This window comes from Pyxicephalus adspersus, chromosome 12 (genome assembly GCF_032062135.1).
Source record: "Pyxicephalus adspersus chromosome 12, UCB_Pads_2.0, whole genome shotgun sequence".
NCBI lineage: Eukaryota > Metazoa > Chordata > Amphibia > Anura > Pyxicephalidae > Pyxicephalus > Pyxicephalus adspersus.
The window spans coordinates 10,635,611-10,659,910 of record NC_092869.1 but is presented as its reverse complement, the minus strand read 5'-3'; the positions used below and the strand labels follow the sequence as shown (position 1 = coordinate 10,659,910).

General features: G+C 37.5%; 1 protein-coding gene across 3 annotated transcripts in view; it reads left to right on the top strand.

Annotated features, from left to right (window-relative positions):
* Positions 1 to 24,300, top strand: part of HEATR5A (HEAT repeat containing 5A) — a 45,616-nt gene that overhangs the window by 2,051 nt on the left and 19,265 nt on the right. For 2 of the 3 annotated variants that reach the window (XM_072428956.1, XM_072428958.1), the window contains exons 2-21: positions 2,984 to 3,195; positions 3,397 to 3,505; positions 5,162 to 5,311; positions 5,606 to 5,768; positions 6,754 to 6,914; positions 8,415 to 8,664; positions 9,686 to 9,841; positions 9,946 to 10,196; positions 10,751 to 10,862; positions 11,612 to 11,764; positions 12,209 to 12,308; positions 13,460 to 13,569; positions 13,698 to 13,861; positions 14,778 to 14,953; positions 15,063 to 15,168; positions 16,808 to 16,998; positions 17,531 to 17,690; positions 19,026 to 19,215; positions 19,911 to 20,080; positions 21,481 to 21,507. In XM_072428956.1, the coding sequence (XP_072285057.1) occupies positions 2,984 to 3,195; positions 3,397 to 3,505; positions 5,162 to 5,311; positions 5,606 to 5,768; positions 6,754 to 6,914; positions 8,415 to 8,664; positions 9,686 to 9,841; positions 9,946 to 10,196; positions 10,751 to 10,862; positions 11,612 to 11,764; positions 12,209 to 12,308; positions 13,460 to 13,569; positions 13,698 to 13,861; positions 14,778 to 14,953; positions 15,063 to 15,168; positions 16,808 to 16,998; positions 17,531 to 17,690; positions 19,026 to 19,215; positions 19,911 to 20,080; positions 21,481 to 21,507 (3,111 nt within the window). The remainder of the gene's footprint in view (positions 1 to 2,983; positions 3,196 to 3,396; positions 3,506 to 5,161; positions 5,312 to 5,605; positions 5,769 to 6,753; positions 6,915 to 8,414; positions 8,665 to 9,685; positions 9,842 to 9,945; positions 10,197 to 10,750; positions 10,863 to 11,611; positions 11,765 to 12,208; positions 12,309 to 13,459; positions 13,570 to 13,697; positions 13,862 to 14,777; positions 14,954 to 15,062; positions 15,169 to 16,807; positions 16,999 to 17,530; positions 17,691 to 19,025; positions 19,216 to 19,910; positions 20,081 to 21,480; positions 21,508 to 24,300) is intronic. The other variant, XM_072428957.1, reaches the window with a different exon arrangement.

Here is a 24,300-nt window from a genome sequence, read left to right as displayed (position 1 = left end):
AGTGTCTTATTTTAATTATTTTTTCAAAAATTGGGGGTGGCTTATTTAATGGGGATGTCTTAAAATCGGGGAAACACGGTAGTAACAATAGTAATACTTCATTTAACCGTGAGCTGATCAATGAATTCCTCCACAATCCTCGTCAGGCACCATTAAGAACATCATTATTTTACAAATGTATTTATCTTTTTATAGAAATTCATATTAATGGTCCGCGGGATTTAAAATTATGAAATTAGTGGTCCGTGAAGTTCAAAAGGTTGGCGACCACTGGCTTAAAGTGAACCTGCAAGTAATGAATGTCTCGACCTTGTCCGATCGGTATTGTGGCCATACAGGAAGTGATGGGCCCCAACAAATATAAATAATGCGTGGTTTAATTTGGTTACCTGGTGACCAGCAGAGCCGATGTGCAACGCTTTCTAAAAACAGCCAGCCAATGGGAGCGCTCCCTGACATTTACAACACCTTAAAGCAACCAGGAGCATAATTTATACAGCCACCGTGTTAACCCAGAGTTTTTTTTTTTGGTGGGTGGCAGCCCTTGTATTGTGACCCAACTCCTCAGTAACCACCCAAACACATCCGGTTGGTCATTGAAAAATGCCTGGTGGTGTGCCTGGGGAGAACACTGAGCCAGCTCTGGGCTTTTCGAGAGCAATGGTAATGGTTCAACCCTCTTTGTGATAGCAATAAAATTGAGTTTATAAGAGAAAAGCAGGTAAAAAAATGATTGTAATTTAATAATATTATTATTAGGCAGTATTTCTATAGCATCAACATATTGCACATCGCTGAATTGCAGCGTAGTGAAATAAATAAAACTCCTCTACCCCCTGGCACACATGTAAATGTACATAGGTATGTGAGATGGTTGTGTACGCACATGAATAATACTGTGTGACTCACATTAGCAAAGTGAAATCAATAGTTTTACAGATCTCCCTGGTAACTCCAAAGTCTAAAGGCTAAAGTGTCACTAAGGGATAATTTTGCATACTTTCTCACCATTTTCTGGGTGCACAATTTTAGGACTGGATATGTTTGGGAACTATTTACTGAGTGCAACCTCATCTTTAATATTGAGAATATTTTTAAATTATTATTTTAAGTTGAGAATTATATTATTGTGGTATATGTTGTCTCTGTTTTTAGAAAATATTAGGTTCTGTCGTCTTAAAGTGTACCTAAACTCAAAATTTTCACTTTACATGAAAGGGTAAACAACCCTTTTATTTATGGTACAAATTCAGTTTGTTTGTGTTTTTTTTAAGTGCAACACCCTTTTTTTAAAAAAAAAAAAATAAAATAAAGGTTGTTGCACCACCCCCTTAATTCTCGATTGCCTAGGCGATCAACAATGAATGGGAGCACAGAGCCTCCCAGGATACCTACATCACGCATCCCGGGAGGCTCTTGCCTGCTCCTTCTGCACATGCCTGAGCATCTCAGGCATGCACAGAAGGCGCTCTTTCGTCAAAAGGGAAATAAATTGCCGGTCTCACACGTGCACTACGTCACCTGATTCTGCGCTTGCGTCGGATGACGTAGGAAAAAGAACCCGTAAGAAGAGGAGAAGATGGCGGCGCCTAGTTGGCTGGCCTGAAGACGGATGCCGAGACGACATGGGACCTGATGGATGAAAACTCCAGACCGATCGACTTCTCTGCAGAAATGAAGGTAAATGTATTTTTTTTGTTTGTTTAGGGGCGTTTTTGGCTTTACTTCCTCTTTAAGTAATCTTCAGGACTTGAATGTTCATTTTACCATCTTTGGAAGGAAGTCCGTACAAATACAGGTCTGACAGTGATAGGTGTTAAAGCGGAACTGAACATGAAAGGGTAGACAACCCTCACGCATTCTTGGAGGCTTCTGGTTACTCCTTCTGTGCATGCCTGAGATTGGGCATGCGCAGGAGGAGCTTTTTCTTTTTCAATAGGTAGCTGAGCTCACGCATGCGCAGTGAGATCGGCACTCCCTGATTTTACCATCTATGGCAGGCTACATCACCTGATCTCCGAACTGTGCAGTACATGATCGGGTGATGTAGGTGGAAGAAGGGCAAAGAAGATGACGGTGCCCCCTCCACGCTGCAGCGAACAAGGATTCTGGGACAACGTGGGACCCGAGTCAGAAAACCTACAGAGGGATCAATAGAGCTGCAAAAGTAAAGGTTTTTTTTTTGTTTGCTTCCACTTTGAATCTGACATTTCCTCAAACATTTCTTCTTGGGAATCAATTACGGCTTTTAAAATACATGAACTTGGAAGATTCCAAGCCATTTGTGTGCATTGAGATTCATTTTGAATAGGACAGCAGCACAGTTCAACACACAAACACACTAAAATATTGCTTTATGTATAAAGAATACCATGGCTACATTACATTCAGCTCTCCTGCAAGTTAGCTAGATGTATATACATATACAATCTTCTGGGCGTATTGGCTTGTTTGCAGTAGGAGAGGTGAGGGAAGTAAAAGCAGAATGGTTTATCTTGGTTGGCAAATGAGAGATATGGCACACTTCTGCCAGAAATGTATCTACTACCTTACATATTTTATTTCCTGTCTTAAATGCATAAATTAATACGGGTATGTGTCCCCCTTAAAAGTAAGTGTAAGATATCAGGAAAGCCATATGCCTAGTACTAAAGAAAGACTACCCATATTACTAAGAAGGTGTTGGCTTTTTTGTCTTAAAAGCATGCCTCCTCTACTTACTTCCTGCTCTTTCTCTGGCAAAGGAGTAAAGGGAAATCTTCCCAAAGAGAGCCAATTACTGCAAACAAACATTAAAAAAAAAAAAAAAACCTGATGGGAGCTTAACTATTGTATGTAGTGCAAAACTAAATATATATATATATATATATATATATATTTATTTTATTTATTTATAGCACTAAAATCTTTGTAATGTCAGGAGGAGTTAAAGAACATCTATTAAATATTGTGTTGTTTACTTTTTTTTTTTTTTTGTCTTTAGGCCGAAGTAAAGCAGAATCAGAAGCAGTTGGTTGAGCAGTTGATAATGATAATGATGGGGTCACCTGGACCTCCAGTTCGCCGACTTTTGGCTCATAACTTTGCAATGGTCTATAGTTCCGGAGATACGTTTTCTGCTTATGAGACAATTGATCGATGTAACGAGCTGATTCGATCCAAGGATGATTCTCCTAGTGGCCTTCCCAACAAGTTGTACGTATATGTTTATTGTCTTGGTGCTTTTTTTATTTTTCTTTATCTTTTGCTCTAGAGGTACCCTAAAACTTGACTTTTGTGCCCCTTCTGCTTTGCCTGCCATGTTTTATCAACCACCAGATAATAAAAAATTACAAAAATTTGAGACTTTTTTTTTCTTTGCTTTATCTTCTTTTTTTTGCTTTTTCTATCATTCAGAGCTGCAGTTGCCTGTCTTGGAACTTTGTATCAGAAGTTGGGTCGTCTTCTGGGAAGCACATTTAGTGACACAGTTGCTAACCTGCTGAAAGTTCTACGTAATGCAGAGGTAATGGTAAAAGGTGTGATTAGAAGAATTGTCAGATTAAAAGATATTGTCAGAGACTGCGAGAATGACATGAGATAGTTGAAAGATGAGGACCTGATTTTAAGAAGGGATTCCGATTCCAAGATTTTCATATAAACAATCATTTTTGACTTTTTTAATCAAACTTTAGTGACACTAAAAATGTGTGCAAATCACGGCCTTTGAGGACTGGAGTTGGACAGCTTTGATTTAAGATGGTCACAAGTTCTTGGATTATTGTGGAACAATATGTATTGTAATACTGGTATCCACATACCTTATCTATACTTGTTCATATAAAGAACACATTATGGAACTTTTTCTAAATTTCATAATCGACCTTATATTCTGTTAAAAAAAAAAGTATTAATTTTATCAGAAAAGTCATAAATCAATAAACAGTAACAGAACAGCCATAGAATATTTTAGTCAGCTTGTAATTGTTGACCCCAGTTTTCATTAAACATGAAAAAAATGTACAAAGAATATATTTATGTTGGCTAAAGCTTATAGCAAGTTATGCCCCTATGATATATATGATAATTTATTTAAAACCTAATTGTTTATGTGAATCATTAATTACCCACTGTTTTATTTCTGCTACTTTTGTCTACAAGACTCTATCACCTCATATATTGTAATCTCAATTAGGCAGTTTCCATTTGTTCCCCTATGTCATCATTTGTCATCGGTGTGGCTTATTTAATGCTCTGTAATATATTGTCAAAAATATACCAGTAATAAATAATGTCTTATATTCTCTACTGGTCATCAAATCTCTAAAACCTCACATTTTCTCCTACTCTTCTTTATTGAGGTGATTAATTTAAAAAAAGGCAGCCACAGATATAATTGTCAAAGAACTTGGACATATGTTTTTAAATAAACTTTTGTTTTATTTTTTGAAGAAAATTAATTAACCCTTTCAGCAGATAGGAAACCTGGCCCCTCAAACCAAAGCTTCTGGCTTAGAAAAGTAAACATTCTGCAAGATTTACTGACCCCCTATTCATCTTTTCATTCAGAACAATAATAATAATTCAAAGGGATACTACATTACAAATTTTGTATATTTAATTGAAATAAAAAATATAATATTTGCTAAGCTATAATACTTTTATTACACTTCAGTTGCCTAGCATGCAGAACTTCAAAGTAAGAGTTGGTGTGGAGTTTTAAAAATAGGGTTGGGAAACTAGTGGGCCAGTTGCATGAGTTGGAAATGATAACCTATTAGTGATTAAAAAAAGCGGCCAGATCACATTCTCCCTATAGGAAACCGCAGCGGTCGTTCATTTGTCATCATACAGTGATCTTGTCCTGCTGAATCAACAAGTGAGTTGAGGGCACAGCTATACAAATACTAGAGAAGATGAGAAGATCCTGATAATTCTTTTTGTGTGATGAAAATCTAGCATCCTAAGTAGATTTACAGTGGGTGTTCATATTGTTGCAAAAACCCAGTTCTAAATACCTTTAGATGTGTGTGAAACCTTCTCATTGCTCATGTCAAGAAATTCACATTTTTATAATCCTGGATTAATAAAATAAGATTTTAAAAGTTTTTTTTATTTTTTTATTTTTTTTTTAATACTCCTAATGTGTGTGCTTTTTTGTTATTTTTTCTTGTTTTCACAGTCTCAGGGCCGCTCTGAGATTATGATGAGTCTGGAAAGCATAGTGGCAGGTCTTGGACCCTCTGCTGCATCTTGCCATCGTGACATCTACAAGGCAGCCCGTTCATGTCTGACGGATCGTTCAATGTCCGTGCGCTGTGCTACCGCACAGGTACATAATCATATAAGCAGCAGGATGTTGGTGGGGTACTTTTTAATGTCTTTTAGGCTTTCCCTGTAACTTACAGTGAAATTAAGAGATTGTCACCATCCTATGTCCGCCTTTTAAGTCTGGTTACTTGGAAAATGATTTGATAAATCTACATTACTTAAAGCAGTAATACTTTTAATTATTTTAATTATGTTGGCATGCATTTTAATTATCTTTCAAGATTTTCAGTGTAAATTCAAGAACTTTAGCTTGCTCACATAAATTCAGTGTATGGTGTTTTTTTTCCATCTACAGTGCCTCCTAGCACTTCAAAATGAAGCCTCTTTCATGTGGACGTCTGACCTGGAAAGTTTAGTATCCCTGTGCTTCAAAGCCTTTGAAGGAAGTAGTTATGATGTCCGCCTAGCAGTCTCACGATTGTTAGGGAAAGTTCTGGCAAGGGCAGTGCAGGGAACATGTAAGTAAAAATAGTTTTTCATTTTCACACTTTTGTATCAGTGTTAAAGTGAACCTTTGTGTTACCCACGTATTTTTACTTGGACTGTATCAGACTAAGGTAACGTGGTGACAACCAGTGTGATATAACTGGGTCTTGGAGGACAGGCTGGAGTTTTGTTTTGGGTGGTATAATTACTTGAGTGGTATTTGGGTGGTATTACTCCATCTTAAAGCCTGATTTGTTTTTGTTCGCTACCAATAAGGTTCTTTAGCCCACTTATGTCCACCAGAGAAGACTATGAAATCTGGATGATGCAGCTTTGTACTCCCTCCTTAGTAATCCAACACTATTTTGTCATTTGCGATTGCAGCACTGTAGTTGTAACAAAGCATGGGAGTTTTATGCTGCTGTACAGAGACCTCTTCTAGACAGAACCCATTGTTCTCGAGTAGCAAGGGCTTTTATGCTGGGGGCAGCAAAGCTTTAGAAAAAGGAACAATAGATATGTTTCTGTTTTCAAATAAATGTTGGCCTTAAACAACATTTAAATCATTGTTGTTTTAATTTCAATTTTGCACAATTTTTTTTAAAAATGTATTAAATACATTTAGAAGCTGCAGTGTTTCTTGATTGCTATATAATGTCTAATGTATAATATCTGGGAACTTGAGGAGTTTACTGAAAGGGAATCAAACTTATTTAAATCAAACTTATTTGTGGCCATTTATTTTAAACCTGAAGCTGTTATTGCCCAGTAAATTATTCTGCCATTTAGGTCCTTGTTCCAACTTTTTTGGTTATGCAGTCAAGTTATTTGTACTCCTGCATTGTTGCCCTGTCGCATTTTGTTAAGATTACAAGCAAATACATTGCCATACAATTTACAAAACTGAGTTGTTTGATACTCTGTGGTGTATGAAATCAAAATGATTAGGTTGCACATAAGTTATGATCAGTGTTTTATAAAGTGGTGTTTTTTCGTTTTTTTTCCCCCTCTAATAAGCTCCCTCAAGGCAAAGTGTGCGTAAACTGTCACTACAAGAGGCTCTTAGTCTGCTTTCTACTGGATTCCTTCGAGGGAATTCTGGCTTTCTTAGAGGTGGGGGAGACATGCTAGGAGGAAATAGCAGCACAACTCGCCATGTGCGCCTGGGAGCAACTCAGGTATGTTCTTTGTAGAGAACAACTTTATTAAAAGTCCATTTTCTTTCCTCATGGTTATCCCCACATTTGCTGGCAATTCCTGGCTACCAAAACGACCAAAGGCTGCTGTGTAAATACTGCAGCTATAGGGCTAAATTCAGACTTACTGTGGCAATAGGTGTTTCCTCCAGCCTGCCTGGCTACCAGCAGGTGAATAGCTCACTGCAACCCTGATTTATTGTCCTCTGGCTGCTGTGAATGAGATGTTAGAATTCAGAGGCTTGAGGAAGCAGTAACCTCCATCTTTTTTTAACACATCATTAAGTTTTATCCTTTATCCTAACAACTTTAACACCTCCGTTTCCAATTAGATATTAATTTCCTACTGATTTTTTTTTTATTTTTTTTTTTTTGGGTTTGTGTTTTGTTTCAGTTTTTCTGACCATTAATCGTTTTTTGGTTGTTAGATTTTTTTTTTTTGATCAGTTGTTTGTTTTCTGTTCTGTTGTTTGCAAGAAAGAAAACCTTTTATGTTATTTGTAAATAACTTTGCAGTGTTTTCTACTAAAATCAAAATTTTAGTGACATTTATTTATTTTAAAACAAAATAACAAGTTATAGAAACAAAGGTATTACCTTGTTATCTACAGTAAAGCTGCATACACAAGTGCAATTATTGTTGTTGGAAAGGATCTTTCACGATCCTTTCCAAGGACAAATGACTGTACCATGCATGAACGAGTGTTGTACATACAGCACCATTCTGCTGTATGGGGAGGTAAGGGGGAAAATGACGAAGCGGCACCTGCTGCGCCCTCTCTCCCCTTCCTTTGCATTACAATCGTTCGTTCTACATGGTCCGTGGATCCTCCAGGACGGTCGTTCAGACAATGAATGACGGGCGCTGTACACACGCCAGATTCTTGTCCGATATTGGCCCTGAGCCGATTATCGGGCCAGAACCATTGGAAGTGTGTACTTAGCTGTAAATAAACCTATACTGATCAGAGTAATAAAAGTGTGCATTTTTTTTTTTTTTTTTATGGATTTCATAAAAATAAATCAAAATAAAGGGTTCTATTAATAATGCAATAATTCTGCCATTACCTGAATTATTTTCTGGTTGGGAATCCTCCAGGTCCATGTGAATTAAATAGCAGTAACTAATTCTCCCCAAGAAAATGTTTCAAGGAATGTCAGATTGACTGCTTTATAAATAGATCCCTAAATGTTTGACTTTAGCAGATTGGATAATATTGATAGTGCACAGAATGTTTTACTTTTACATATTTGCTTTTTAATTAAATGTAATAATCAACAATCAAAGAATACCTTTGCTATTAATGGTAACTGTTCACCCAAATGCCATTTATATCAGTGCTCTTCTTTATAATATGTCAAGTAGAACTTTTTCTGGTGAGCTGGAAGATTTTATCTATCTATTTTATCTTTACCTTTTTTTCTGAAGATCTGATTTTTTTTTTTTTTTTTACATGCTTTTTGCTGTTCTTGCTTACACAGGCTTACATTGTCTTCATCAGCACACTAGGAGGACATTGGCTTTCTGGAAATGTCCCATTGGTCTTGTCGCATGTGTTAGAGCTGGTGTCCCATCAAAAAGCAACTCAAAGCCCAGTGGAAGCTTGTTGTGCGAGACGTTGTATATCTTACATTCTAAGATCTACACTTGGGGAATTGCTGGGTGAAAAGGCTCAGCTAGAAGCAGCTCGAGAGATCTGTGAGGTTGTGAAGAAACTAATGAAGTCTGTTGGTATGTGAAAGCCTTAACATTACCTGCTTAAGGAGTTAGTCATAGTGCTTCATTTTACTCATACAAGTTAATTTAAGGTTTCTCTGCATCTCTTCTGGTTATTAGTAGAAGACTCATTTATTGGTCTACTAGAATTTTTTTTTTTAATGTATTATGATTGGACAGTGAGATATAATTTCCAAATAGTCTCTGGTGTGTATACTTTTGTGTGGTGTCACCAATGATTTTCCTACTTAAGACTTTGGGGCTTCCACGACAGTGTGACATTCACCAGTAGTGCATACAGACATTTCCTCTTGAAAATGGTTTCCTTTTAACATAATTCCTTTCCTCCAAAACACAAAATTCACTTTCAGCCTAATTGAAGTGGTGGTACCCTCACACTGTACTTAATAGTGGTCTCTGTTGACAAATTACTTTTTTTTTTTTTAATGGAGTTTTTGTTTTTATTTACGGTTCTTCCTTATAAAGACCTAGGTTTAAAACCCAGGGCAATCAGGCAAGTCCTTACATGCCTGCCCATTCTGCAATAAAATACTTTACTTGCATGGTTGCAGTTTTTTTTATATACAATCACCTGTCCCTGGTCCGTCTCAGGGTGCTGCCGTCTGCTTCTTTCTTCTTTGTTTTGATTTTTGGCCATCTTGATTGCTTGGGCCGTCAGCTACATAGATAGCCTAAAAGATCCATGATGCCACTTTTGAGAGGCACAAATTTCTCCCCTAGCAACCTCCGGGGGGGAGTGCTGGTTCAGAGGATAGACCTGCAATGCAGGCATCTTGAAAGAACATACCTATTGGTATCTGCTATGTGGCGTTAGGAAATCTGGAGGTGTTTCATTTTTAATGTAAGGTAATTATTGATTTAATTGTTTTTTTTAAACTGCTTCAGTTTGTTCCAATAACATACTTTGCAAGGTGATAACATTGTTTGTTTGTTTTTTTGTTTGTTTTTGTAAAAAGTGTTAACAGTTTTTCTTTTTAATAGGTGTTTGCTTACAGATTTTTTTTCTGCTTACTAGATCTTGTGTTAAGTGACAGTAATCAGGAGACTCGTTTCTGTACCACTGATATCCCTGCCAGTCAGCATGTGTTGGTGTGTGCCCTGCAAGAGCTTGGGGATCTTATTTTAGGATTGGGTACTACAGCCTCCCCCTTGCTGCGTGACTCCAGTGCTGGTAATCTATATGTATCTGCAGTGGGGCTAGTTACCATGTCTGTTCAAAGATGGGATTAACTAGACTAACACATTTCCTTATGCTGCTTTACCTCTGTCTTATAGGGGTCCTGGACACTGTGATTTCAGTAGCTCTCCACCCTAGCCTAAGTGCCCGCTTATCCTCCGCTTGGTGCCTTCGCTGTCTGGTAGTGTCTATGCCTTCTTTAGCAGCTCCTCTCTTAGATCGATGTGCTGAACGTCTGATAGCTCTTAAATCCTCTTCCGAAGCAGTGAGTGGGTATAGCCTTGTAGCAGCTGGACTGCTTGGTTCTGTTAGACTGTGCCCACTTGGTGTGCCACACGGAAAAGGCAAGGTAAGAATCCTGCTCAGTAATGATCTTCACCTAGAATCTCATTTACTAACTACACTTGTTCTGAACTTGCATGTAGTATATTTGAATCCATTTGCCTGCTCTGTATTCCTCAGTGGCATGCTGTTGTCATTTTGCATGTTTCCTAAAACATTCCGAGTGTCATTCCCTGTAGTGATAAGGAAGTTCTGGTCAGAAAGTAAAGTAGTAACTTTATCACTTGATTACTTTGGCCCATACCACTGCTTCCTTTCTGTTCTTTAGTTTTGGGTATCTTTCACAGATTTTAATTACATTCATTAGACATTTGTGTTTATTTTTTATTGTAGCTGTTGTTTTGCAGTAGCACAAGAAGTGTAATAGGTCACATTATTTATCTAAACACTCTTGCTTGCATTACATATTTTGAAATGTGTCCCTAAATAAAATCAAAGTACATGTTTGCAGCTTGTAAGAAAATATAGTCCTGAAGTAGTTTATTATGATCCGGCATTGTAGTAAAGGCCAGGGTTGTTAGATGGTGGTCATCTGCGTTTTAACTTATTTCTCTATTGCAGGTAATCCTGAGCCTGGCAGAAGACCTATTGTGCTCCGCAAGCCAGAACAGTCGCCTCTCTGTACATAGAGTACATGCTGGGTGGCTTCTTATTGCATCCCTCATGACTCTGGGTGAGAATCTGTTGTTATATGCAAATTAAAAAATGGTCAGTTCTGTTGCGAAAACTTTAATAAAGGCGATCTAAAGTAACAATCCCCTTAAATAGTTTTTTCACACAGACGTTGTAGCCACAGACATTAAGGATATGTAGCTCTCTGCTTATTTTATTAGTGACACTTTGGACTGGTGATCTTTTTAAAATGGGGGAACCCCTGAAATAACTTTCATGTCAGGGAGCCCCTAAAATACATATGCATTGAGTAGATGAGTTCTGAGGGTTGTTGATGACCTCACAGACTCTAGAACAAGATATTTAATAAAAACAGGTTTGAATTAAAAATATATATTGGCATGTTGATCAGAATGGAAGACAGAGAAACCTGGTGCTCGTTGTTGCAGTAACTATCAGTTTGTACTATTATCAGGTCAGTAATCAGTATGGAAGGCTTTACTTTTAGATCATAATTTCGGTTCTTGAATTTTACATCCTTCTACATGATTTGTAAGTAATGACATGCAATGTAATATAAAAATTATTAGAACATACTGCTCGGCTTCAGATCAGATGCAAAAACAGCTGTAAATTAGGTATTAAATGTAGTGATGAGACGTTTTACACCTATATTTTCTGTATGTTCCTGTGGCTTTTGATCCTGGCAAAAGGCATGGCATTATTTGTTCATTCTTTTAGAAATATTTGATTTATGTTCAAGTCTAGTTTGAAAGTTTAAAAATTACTGTATTTTAACAAATGTTGTAGGTCCTTCAACAGTGCACCCCCATTTAGGCCGGATATTACTTCTTTGGCGGAGTGTTTTTCCAGAAAGCCCCAAAGACTTGGATACAGAGCAAAGTCGGGGAGATGCCTTCACTTGGCAAGTAACTTTGGAAGGAAGAGCTGGGGCTATGAGTGGTGAGTCTGAACTTTCAACCGAATGGAACATATCAAAGCCCTATCTAGCAGAATAGCACTGATCTTTTCCCTCCTCCAGCCGATGGACATTGCAAAGTGAAGGAACGGACAGATTTGCATATCTTCTCTTGCTCTGATCAACTGTTAGCTTGTTTTTCTTCACATAAGTAGTGTAGCTCAGCTAGTTAGCTCCTCGAGGTGCTTCAGCCTTTACCAGTCTGACCTCTAATGTACAGTAGAGTAGATTTTAGGAGGCTGTCAAGTTCATGTACTAAAAATGCTTGCAATAATATATGCATTAAATGCTAAATTACTCATTATTAAGTTCTATTTGTGTTTTCAAAGACTGGATGTAAGCTCTCTTTGCCTTTGTTGGCGAAACCCCCAGGTGTTTATTATTGATAATGTACATTTCATTTATGTTGTGCTACTTTCACCTTACAGCTTTGCAGAGCTTTATATTGCATTGTGGTGAACTGATGACTGAAGATGTTCTACAGAGACTTCTTCCTCCCCTTCCCTGTGCAGTGACATTATTGACCCGGTAAGTGTTCCATTATCCTAGGATTATCAAAAAAACCTAGTGGATGATGCAAGGTATAGTTGTATCCAGCTTGCTTATGCTTTATAATATATCTGCTAGAAATTATTTTATATTAATGTGTGGGATTTCGTTTGGTAAAGTATATCACATACTTGGCAAGCGATTTTTGTACCAGGAAAGCATGTCAACATAAAACATACAAACCTTGTTCAGTATTTGTTACAATCCATGTCTACTTTTTACAGGTGTTACCAAAATATCAGAACCTTAAAAAAGGACTAGAAAGGTTAAGCTGCTCATCTTTAGCAAGTAGTTTAGGTGATAAAATATTTTAAAGTTTATTACATAAAACAATGAAAGATTCTTTATAGGAACTGTTCATACCTAATTAGTTCTTTTTTGGAAATCTAATTTTTAGCCTTCCTATAGGGAGACAAAGGGAAAAACATTTAAAAAGGAGCACAAATCTTTACTTGCTGGCAGAATATTAGTTATACATATTGTAAATAAAATATTTTTAGAAAATCACTATAAGCATCTACAGATGGCAATTAATGAACTGTATATTAAAAAAAAAATCACCTACAATGAAAGTTTGGTTGATGTTACTGCTTTATAAATATGCCCCATACTGCATGTGTTACAAACCATTTATATACTGTCATGTATTAGCTATAATGAGACAAATCATGTTTTTTTTCCCATATACAACAAACTCTCAGGTTAAAACTGTTTTACAGTACCAGATTTTACCATTAGGTGGTGCTAAAAATATTTGCATCTTTCTGTACCAGTAATCTGCAGATGCTCAGGAAGTTTTTAAGTGAACTGCATCTGTAAAACATTGTTGCTCTAATCCAGGGGTGCCCACACTTTTTTGGTTTGCAAACTACTTTTAAAATGACCAAGTCAAAATGATCTACCAACAATAAAAACTTGGACTGTGTGGTAGAATTTATTTTGAAAGGCAGGGCCTCACAATCTACTCGCGTTGCCTTTGCGATCTACCGGTAGATTGCGATCCACCTGTTGGGCACCCCTGCTCTAAACCGTTTCTACATAGGACTTTATATTAAAATTGCTTGTCTTTTCCTATTTTATGGTTTTGTTTAAACCATCTGACATAATTCCATACATTTTCTACTTCTTAGACTACCAAGCTTACAGAAGCTTTATGGAAACCCCTTGAAGGCTTGTTCTGTCTTATACAGACAAAGACTGTACCAGCTACTCAAACTACTGCCTCCCAAAACATATGAAGGTACTGTCCAACAGGATATCATTGTAGACAAGATTATATCTTGGTGCTATTTGTTAACAAAATTATATACAGATCCAATTGTACTAGTCAGTCTTTACTTCTGATTAATTGTTCTGTGTTGTCAACAGGAAGTATGTGTGCTGTTATGAAAGAATTGGTTGCTGACCTGTCATCCCCTGACTACACACCTAGCGGAGCTGCATTTCTGCTGCCCTCACTTTGTCACCCTGATGACTTGGTGCTCTTGGGACCATCAGTGAAGGAAAACAGTCATAGAGCTGTAGAAGAGCAGGTGAATTTACATAACTCCTGTTGTTTATTACTTGCTTGGTAATGTGAATCTTTTATGTCTTTAGTTAAATTTAAAAAAAAAAAAAAGAATAGCGTTCAAAACAAGATATTACATATGCACAGATGAAGAGAAAATTAATTTTGCACTGTCTCCTTGATAATCTTACAAAGCATAATTGGATGTCTAAATCTATGGGAAAAGAATGAAAAAAATTGGAAAAAAACCATTTTTTTTTTTAGGCAAAAAATTAAAGTGTATTTTTCAAAAAGTGAGTGACACACATTTCAATAAATCAGCATAAGGAAAGCAAACATGGTAAAATTATAATTGGACTATAAAGGCATCCCTCTGTTTTATCTTGGTAGGGATATGCCTTGCTTCCTAAATAGAAAATCGTCTGACTATGTGTTGCAACAGAAGTACACAAAGCTCAAAAATCCCAAGCCCGACGTGTTTCGCCAGAAGGCTTCAACAGGGCATGTGCAAGAAGAGTCAAAGCATCTGTACAGTAAAGTATAGTCCCCTGATAAAGCCTTCTGGCGAAACGCGTCGGGCTTGAGATTTTTGAGCTTTGTGTACTTCTGTTGCAACACTTAGTCAGATGATTTTCTATTTAGGAAGCAAGGTATATCCCTACACTAATAAACTTCAATTTGTAGCCAAAAAAACTTTCTTTTCTACTTTTTTCATATTTTGACTTATTACGGGGTTGGCTACTACATCGTTCATATCATAGGTGGGGTCTCCTCCTCTATTTTTCCTGTCTTTAGGAAAAGAGTTGGGTTTACATCTCAGGAGTTTATTGGCACAGAAAGCTTGCTGGTTTTATTTCTGCCCTTCAACACAGGCCACATTGCATATTGCCCCCCTTTCTTCCTTGATAATATAACCTTTTTAATGGTCCTTTTCCATCCAGCTTCTCCTCACCAGTGGGATTGCAGGTGGTAGTCTGGAGTATGATCCTCATGCCATTTATCAGAGGCCCTCCGAAGGAGAGTCAGTGCCAGCCTCTCTGCCTCCAGTCTTCACAGTCATTCAAGATGCAGCTTCACTCTTTGGCATTTTGCTTTCAAATATGCCAGAGTCGCAGAGGTAGGGGGGATGTATCGCTCATTACAAATATAAGTATAAAATGTTGCACATCTAATATCTTCTGTGTAAAAACATAAATTGTTATCTATTTCTTCATTGTCTTCTGTAGAGTTCAGATATTGGAGCAGTTGGTGGATTCCATCAAGCAAACCAAGGGTTCTCGTCAGCAGAGCATCCAGCTATCAGCTCTTACAGCACTTTGCAGCTTCCTCAGAGTAGGTATTTGTGTTCATTAATGGCAAGGGTATAAATATTGCCAGAGTTATATATTTGCCTAGTCTGGTAATTCAGCTGCTTAGTGAATTGGATAAACAATCGTATTTATTTCATTTTTAACAATTTAGATATATTATAAACTTTTCATATGGAAGCCCTGGGGTTGAGAGTTCTAGATGGCGAATGTCCATCTATGTATCTGACTTCCTACAGCTTCTTTTTTTTTTTTTTCTTCAAAATTTTCAAAACAAAATAACATTGGCATAACACAAAAAGAATGCTACAGCTTCTAATGCACACTGAGAAGCAGAAAGATGTACAGAAATAACTGTTACTGTATATGACACTCACAATAAAAAAAATATATAAAATATTACTAATATTTACTAATTGAGGTAAATGCTTTGTTTTTAAAAACCGCTAAGGGCCTTTTGGTGTAACTTACCTGCTGAAAAAGAAACCTAAGCTGCTTTGTAAGCTTGCAGTAATCTACTTGTGTTACCAGGCAAAGGTATCATTTAATTTTACAGTTTCCTGCTTCAGGCATTGCCTACACAGTACCTTTCTCTAGAACTAATCATTAAATTGACCCTGTCAATACAAGGCCTTTTTACTAAATGGGGTATGTTTTAAAAAAATTCCCTTTCCTCTCCAGCCATCACAGTTATTAGACTTTATGATAAGTTCTCCTACTGGCAGCACTGCAGTTCTCTCATGCGTTTATATGATATACAAATCTCTGGAGGCCCAAGTGGGAGTAAGTTTTCTACATACTTGGTTGTATAGGATACTTCCAGTAGCTAGGGTGTAAAGATGCATAAGCTTTTTTTTTTTGCAGCAAACCCTATGTTGACAGGGTCAAGAGATTCTGTCATGACGTAAGTATGTGGCCTATTAAGTGCACAGAAGATTTGCACACTCTTTAGTAGTGCCAATGCAGCTTGTTACAAGTAGAATGTGGTTAGCTAAACTATTATAGCCATCCTAAGTTACTTTAGCATCTGTAAAAACTGCAAATGCTGAGAAGTAAATGAATGTTAGGAAGGTATCTAGGGTAGTCCCGCTTGTCTCAGGTAGGGATTTTGAAACCCTTGAAGATAAAGCATCAGCAAAAAGGCCAGGGAACCAATATTCACAAAGGAGAGCTCAGAAAAAGCAGCCCCCTACTTTGTCATGACAGTCACTATACATTAGGATACAATATTGGCAAGCAGCTCTTAAATAATTCCCATTGTCTCCTCTACAGCAGCAGTCGCCAACTAGTGGTCTGTGAGTAAACTTTGGTGGTCGGCGGTTCTGGCCGGTGCTGGGTGGGGCGCACTGGCCTGAGCCGCAGACCATGTCCCCCGTACAGATCGCAGGCTCAGGGCAGTGGGCAGGTTGTGTCTCTGGACACAACCCACCCACTCTCCCATCCCAGGCTCAGACCTGCGATGGGAGAATGGGCTGGTTCTGGCATCATGACGTCACTCTGGGTGCAGTGTCTTCTTCTTTGAGTGACACACGTCTCCCCACACATGCGTGGTCCAGAGTCTGTAAAATTAGTGGTCCATAACAACCAAAAGGTTGGTGACTACTGCTCTACAGGACACATGGGAACTAATCATTGTTCTTTTTATTTCTTATTTTTTTCTGCAGCATCTGGCCTCAGATCACGTGAAATTAGGGCCAGAAGAAGCTCCAAAACAATGCCTGAGCTTAATTGTAGGGGCCCTGGAGAGCAGCAGCCCGGGACTGCGGTGTGCAGCTGTGGAATGCATGGCTAGGCTTTCCCATGTAGTAGCTGAACCTGCTTATACTTCAGGATTAGCACATGCAAGTTTTGAAAAGTATGTGAACATTATATTTATACTTCGTAGTAGGATCTAATATTGTGTTTAAGTATATATAATCATAATCACTACAATCTCCTATAAGCTTTATTATTATGGTGGTAATAAAATAAATGTTCCCCTCTTCTCCACAATGATTTTCAAATGTTTACAGAATATAACAAAAATAATACTTAAAACATACCTCATGCTCAATTATTTTTAATTTTAATTAAAAAAATTTGTTTACTTCCCATGTGATTTAAAGAAAACAAAAATTAACTACACCAACACACAGATTGTCATGTCATAAATTGCACAAATTGTTTAATATTTTGGTGCTTTGGGATAAAGCTACAACAGTGTTGTCAAGTCAGATTTCCCATTATATTGTGTGGTAGTCAGATTTTATTAAAAGTATTTTAGGATGCCACCACCTACTGTGCATTGTTTTAAAAACTTCAACATATTAACATAATGTTTTAATTTACCAAATAAAATCCCATTAGGCTAGGTTTTATCTACTTTTTGCTTTTTTCTGCTTCTCCAGATTAAAAGTTGCTAGAGATGTGGTGACCAGAACTAGTCACTCTCTAGCCCTGGGTTCTTTGTACAGATATCTTGGAGGGCTCAGCTCCTCTCTGCACTTAGCCTCTTGTGTATCAGTTCTACATTCCTTGTCTCAAGACACCACATCTCCCGAAGTTCAGGTTAGTGGACCTTTACCCACTAAAAAAGTTAATTTGTGCTCAAACATTGATGAAACATTTAATAGGAGTGTGTCTAGGAAATTATCTGAAATTGTAGCCATAGTAAAAGATGAACCTATATCCCCTGTGTGTGTCTGTGTGTGTGTGTGTTTTCTTTTTTATTATGGTAATATCAGTTGCTATTAGGTCATGGCTATTATCAGAGTGTTAAAATGACTGCTGAATTCTCCTAACTTTTGCCTTCTCAGCTATGTTTGATTGATTCTTTATTACCGAATAGCAAAGAGAGGTTAGTATGTTGTCATGTTGCATTTCAATTCTTAGCAATTCCAAACTCTAGGAAAAACATGAGGGTCGGTAAAACACAGTCTATTGCATTAAAAGGACTTGATGATGACCTTGGCAGCCCTTTATGCTTGTTGTTATGCTGGCCACACAGGGTTATTCAATATTGGATTTGATATAAACCTTGAGTATTAAATACAATTTTTTTGCAAATGGGCATTGATCAGTGGAACAATAATTACCATCATTTGCCCCATCAATCCCACGCTCCCTTCTCTGAGTGACAACAATGTGACTCTGCCCTCTCTAAATGTATCAATCTTTTTACTGGTCATGCACATGTTGACCAGGGTATGTCCAGCATTGGTCTGCTTTACCAAATCTCCATAAATTCTAATTACCAACAACTGTGTGTTAAAGTCCTACGTTACCAACGATTTAATTTACATACATTAAGGTAAGCCTTAGGCTATGTACACACGTGCAATAATTGTTATTGGAAAGGACCTTTCACAATCCTTTCCAAAGATTAACGACTGCACAAAGCATGAACGAGTTCTGTACATCCAGAACCGTTCTGCTCTATGGAGAGGGGAGGGGGAGAACAACGGAGCGGCACACCACTGCACTCTCCCCCCCTTCACTTGCATTAGGATCGTTCGTTGTCCATCGCCCGTGGATCCGCCAGGACAGTCGCTTGGACGATAGACGACAAGGGCTGTAGGCAAGCAAGATTCTTGTCCGATATCGTCCCTGAGCCGATTATCAGACAAGAACCATTGCAAGTGTTTACATGCCTTAACAATACAAAGTTGTTTTTTAGTACACTGGTGTAGTTAGATTGTATTGCCTGTGAATATATTTGCTTTTTGAAACAAACTGTAGGGTTTATTCCTTCAATGAAAACTTTAGGACACTTAAACTAGCGGAATAAGCGTGAAGGAGGCAGATAGAGATGCTTATGTATGATAATAGAACCTTCTTGAAAACCACTTGGATAAATTCATATTACAAAAATGACTGTGTGAAAAATCGCTATTTGTATTACAGACCTGGGCCCTGCACTCTTTGTCCATCATCATTGATTCTTCAGGTCCGCTCTACAATGTTCACATAGAGCCCACACTTACTCTTCTCTTAACTGCACTGTTAACAACATCGCCGTCACATACAGAGGTTCATGGAAGTCTGGGACGGTGCTTAAGTGCTCTGCTGAACATCCTAGGACCGGAACTCCAAGGTAATATTTATGTGAAAAAAAATGCTTATGTTATTATTGCTTTTTTTAACAGAGTACCAGTATAAAGGAATGCATGCTTGACATGTATACTTTATACAAGTGTCACTAATTTGTAAGGTAGCAAAGCATTGTAAGCATTACTGAAGTAAGTTTAAGTAAAAATCCTGGCAAGCTTAAAAAAAAAAAAAAAAAAATTTAAGGAAGCTTATTTTCTGTATCCAGTATGAAACACCCTCTTTTACTTCCTGTCCTGTAGACACAACAGGGAAAACAAATTCCATTTGAAGAGATTGAAATTAATTCCTTTTAGGCATTTATTTATTAGAATTTCTTTCCTACTCTGGAGGTAACTCCAGATGTCCCCACCACTTTCAGTTCACTTTTAGATCACTGAAACAAAAATAGAAGGTAAATAACCCTAGCAAAGGCACCAACCATAATAAAAATTGGAGACGGGGTTGTAACCCTTCCACACACCATTCAAAACTAATAGTGGCTTAAGATATTTCCTGGATTGTCTCTTCTATGAATAGGTATGTTATATATAAAAGTAGTACAAAACTTTACAAGTATACTTTTGCTAATATGTCTAACCATCACGCTTTTTTTTTTTGGAGTGGAAACATCTCTTATATATCCTTTTAAAAATCATGTCCATGAACATAGTCATTATTTATGTCTACTTACTTCTCTAGGGAGTGGAGAAATGGTGTCATCACAAAGAAACTACTGCTTGTTGGCTTGCTCAGTATTGCAGGAAAATCCAGACTGCTTGGTTCAGGCCCAGGGCATCTCCTGCTTACAACAGCTACATATGTTTGCCCCTAAACATGTCAACTTGTCCAGCTTGGTTCCAACCTTGTGTGTAAGTATTGCCATATACAAAACTCAAATCTCTGTTGTCTACTCTCAGCTTGCAGGGAACTTGTTGTTCTCTGATTTGAGGTCTGAAGTTTTTCTCAATATAGGATCTCTGGAGTGATTGTATAGTGGCACACACTGGACCTGATTTATTTAAAGCTCTCAAAGTCTGTAGAGGATACACTTTCATCAGTGAATCTGGGTGATCCAGCAAACCTGAAATGGATCTGGTTCAGGATTCAAAACATTTGCTAGCAAATAGCAAAGGATTTTAAGTAATCTTTTCCATGTCTGCTTGATCACCTAGGTTCACCGGTGAAAGTGTATCCCTGTGCTAAACCCCCCCCTTTTTTTTTTTTTTTTAAGGTGCTGAACCGCGCTAACAAATTCTTGATCGCCTAGGCGATCAAGAATGAATGGGAGCGCAGAGCCTCCCGGGATACATAGGTCACACATCCCGGGAGGCTCTTGGGTGCTCCTTCTGCGCATACCCGAGTATCTCAGGCATGCGCAGAAGGAGCCGTTTTTTGTTTTAAAAGAGAAAAAAATTGCTGATCCCATGCATGCGCAGTGAGATCGGCATTTTTTTCCCCATCTACGTCACCGGATCTTGCTCCTGGGTCAGGTGACGTAGGAAGAAGAAGCAAGAAGAAGAAGAGGAGAAGATGGCGGCGCCTGGAGCACCGGCCCGAAGACTGATGCCTGGTTATTGCGGGACCTGATGGAAGAGACCTCCAGATGGATCAGACTGCCCTGCGGGATTGAAGGTAAGTGTATTTTTGTTGTTATGCAGTACTTTTGAATTTAGTTCCTCTTTAACACCTCTTTGGGATGTAAAAATAACATAGAATCATTGTGACTATATCCATCAATATCACACAGGGTTCAAAGGTATTAGTACAACTGCAGAATTTGCTTATATATTTTGAATATTACATTGCATAGTAGTGTTTTCTTTCCCATTAGAATTGGCAACAAAAAGTGTGAAATAAAAACAATATAAAAGTTGTTTACTTTCTTTAGACTGGGAACTTTAGGTACATGTGGGTTCCCTTGAAATAAAAAGAAATGCATTAAAGCAGACACTCGCTGCATTGCATGTGGATGGGCACATGTTATTGTACATTGACTTTTTTTCTATTTTTGTGTATTGAATTCAAGGGAAAATCCACATGTCAAAACACAAAGATGTGTTATCAGTCTTGACCTTTTAATAAAATAGTTCCAATCTAAAGTCTGCCTGTATTGCTTTCAAATACCAGAGGAGATTCTTTGTGTCATAGTGCAGGGTATTAATAAAGAGGAAGATAACATGAACCGGATCTGGAACTAGGCCCTGTGTACTGGTATTTATTTTAGTTGTCCCTTCCTCACATATCTGTCATTTTTTTTTATCCCTTGCAGGAGGTCTTGCTGGATAATTCTGTTTTGGTATGTCACCTCCTTACCCAGTGTTTGCGCTGTGCCTTCTTGCATTCCTCTTCTTTTTACTGCAAACATTTGCACTCTTTTAGCTTTCACACCATTTTGGGTCATTTTGTGAGATAGTAAGGAGGAACTTATGTACTGATATTTTAATGCCTTGGAAATAAGGGGATAAAATATACAGTGTTGTAGGATGTAACTGATTCCATGTGTAAGAAGGGGAAAGGGGATTTCCTACCTTTTAATCAAAGATGGGATTTTTTCGCTACAGCGTTAGTTTAATTTTAGAATTAAGACAAACTTACTTGTGAATGGGAATGTTTCAAGTAGATTCTGTATATTGACCGAAAGATTAATTGCAAGTCATTTTAAAGGTAGAAAACCCCTTTAAATCTGTGACCTTTACCTTGGAATCAATAATCCTCTTTCAGATGTTTTACCCATGCTTTTCCACCTACTTTCCTTTGTTTGAAAAATTACATTATATTTTGCCAGCTTTAATAATATTTTTCATTTGCAGTTTGTGTGTATTTTGAACAATTTGCAAGTCATTGCAGTCTGCAACCTGTGTTACACCCATCCTGCCAGTGCTTTGTTCATGCTCTGTGTAACCAGGAACCAATCCTTCTTCATGTGCAATGAAGAAAGAGGTTCTGGATCACGGCCACGGCTCTGTTTCCTGCTTTTGTGCATGTGACATAACATTTTCTGGATTGTGTATAACATCGCTTGTTGCTTGACTCATTTCAATATAAACGTTTGTTTATGCTGTTGTATATGTGTTTTGTAATGTTATTGCTGTGCAGGTCTGTTTTATGTTGTGTGATAAATGTTATCTAGATCATTGTCCTGTTGACACCCTTAACCCCCCCCTGCCTAGGTGTTTGTAACTAAAGAGACGAAGTGTAAATAATTAGGCCACATTCACACGTCGGATGATTGTCGTCCATTAATGGTCTCTGGGCTAATAGGAGGACTCAGTAGTTGCATTGTGTGAGAGTTCTTGTTGCAGGGCGATCATACATGATTTTACAACCAGGAAACCACATCACTGGTACAAATATTTGGGTTCTTGAACATATGCTGGCCTCTTTCTTACCAGATCAACTCCTCTAAAAACAGGGCTTAGAATACTTAAGAATGTAATCATTTTTAATGTTTTGGACTTTAGCTGCCGTTATTCCCATGTTCTCCGGCTTTATAGTTGAATTTTGGTTCCACTCAGGTTAAGTTTTTGCATTCATTCTAGTTAATGGTGAAGCTGAACTGGAAATAAATGTGACATACTGCTCATGCTCTTTCCAGTATTCTTTCATTGTAACATTCTGAGCAAGTCTTTAAAATGTTGTATGCTATTTTGTTGTAAGTGCACCTTGATTTTAGAAAGATCTGAAGAGTTGTGATAGGGCTGGGGTTTCTAAACTCCCACTTTCTGTCTCTTTAAGTAGATGGCATTACATTTTAAGTCATGAGTGTTATCAGGAAAGACAAAGCTAAGAATGTTTAACCAGTATATTATTTATAACAGTTTTTAACATATAACTCCTGTTGCTTGTATTTTTTTGTATATTTACATTTAAATATGTAGGTGTTTTAGTTTAGTTATATCTCCTCCGGTCCACTATAGTTTAAATCACAAACCCCTCTTGGAATAACGAAGTTTGCAGCAGTTCAGTAAAAGAAATTTGCTTTTTCATGCTGTCTGTACTTAGCAGCATGATTATTTTGAATAGAAAAAGCTGGCCATGTACATCAGAGGATAGTCGGATATGAAAGCTCAGACTGATTGGGCTTGCAATGCTTTTTTGGATCTGTTATACCATCAGAAAGAACATCTGGGCTGCAGTCTTTCATGTTAAGACTATGTGACCGAGGGTTCTTCTGACATGTTTTTGACATGTAAACCTTAGTGGCAGCTTCTCATGTAGCGCAATTTGGCAAGGTTTTCTAACCTATTACTTGATTTCTGCCCTGTGATCTATGGCCAAGGACAGTTTGAAGCAGCCTATCAGCAATAATTCATACTTTTTCAGGCTAGCAGAGGATTAGCATATATGTAATCCAATATTTGGCTGAATTGTGTTCAATTTGGCCGTAGCGTATTTCATATATTTGAAAGACTCCTCTGTTCAGCTTTGAAAGTAAGCTTTGGATCTTCAGAATAGCTCATTAGGCAGCCACGTATAAGGGGGAAGTGACCAGCTCTTGTATGTGCTATTTGGCTCTGTTTATGGCTAAATAGATCTTGATCTGCACCAGGGAAATGTATTTAACCTGCCTAAGATATCACCAAGCCAGAACATGTTTTTATTTATGACTTGTCAATAGTCAAGTAGAAATCCACATCCTAAACTTGCTTATTTTTTGTGAAGATGATATTAACAACTGTTTGAGAAACGGAATGCCGTAATCCCTGATCATGAAATACATACGGGGAATTATATGAGACAGTCTTACAAATCAGTTCAAATGTACAGTAATGCAGCTGCTTTTCAAAGTTAGAAATGAGCTTCTAGCTGAATGGATAACCTAGAATAATGAATAAGCAATTATTTTACATATCCGCCAATACAATTTTTATATGAATGATATGCCCTGTAGGTATTTATTGCTTTGAAATGTTTTTTTGTGTGTTTACCCTTTTTTGGTTGTCCTAAGAAATTAAATACATGAATAAAAAACAATTTTACTATTAATTTTCACTTTTTCACTCTTGACTTTGCTAAGGATTTTATTAATATTAGGTATTATGTTTTCCGGTTACTGTCAGTATTCTGTTCTACTTGTCATGTGTGCCAT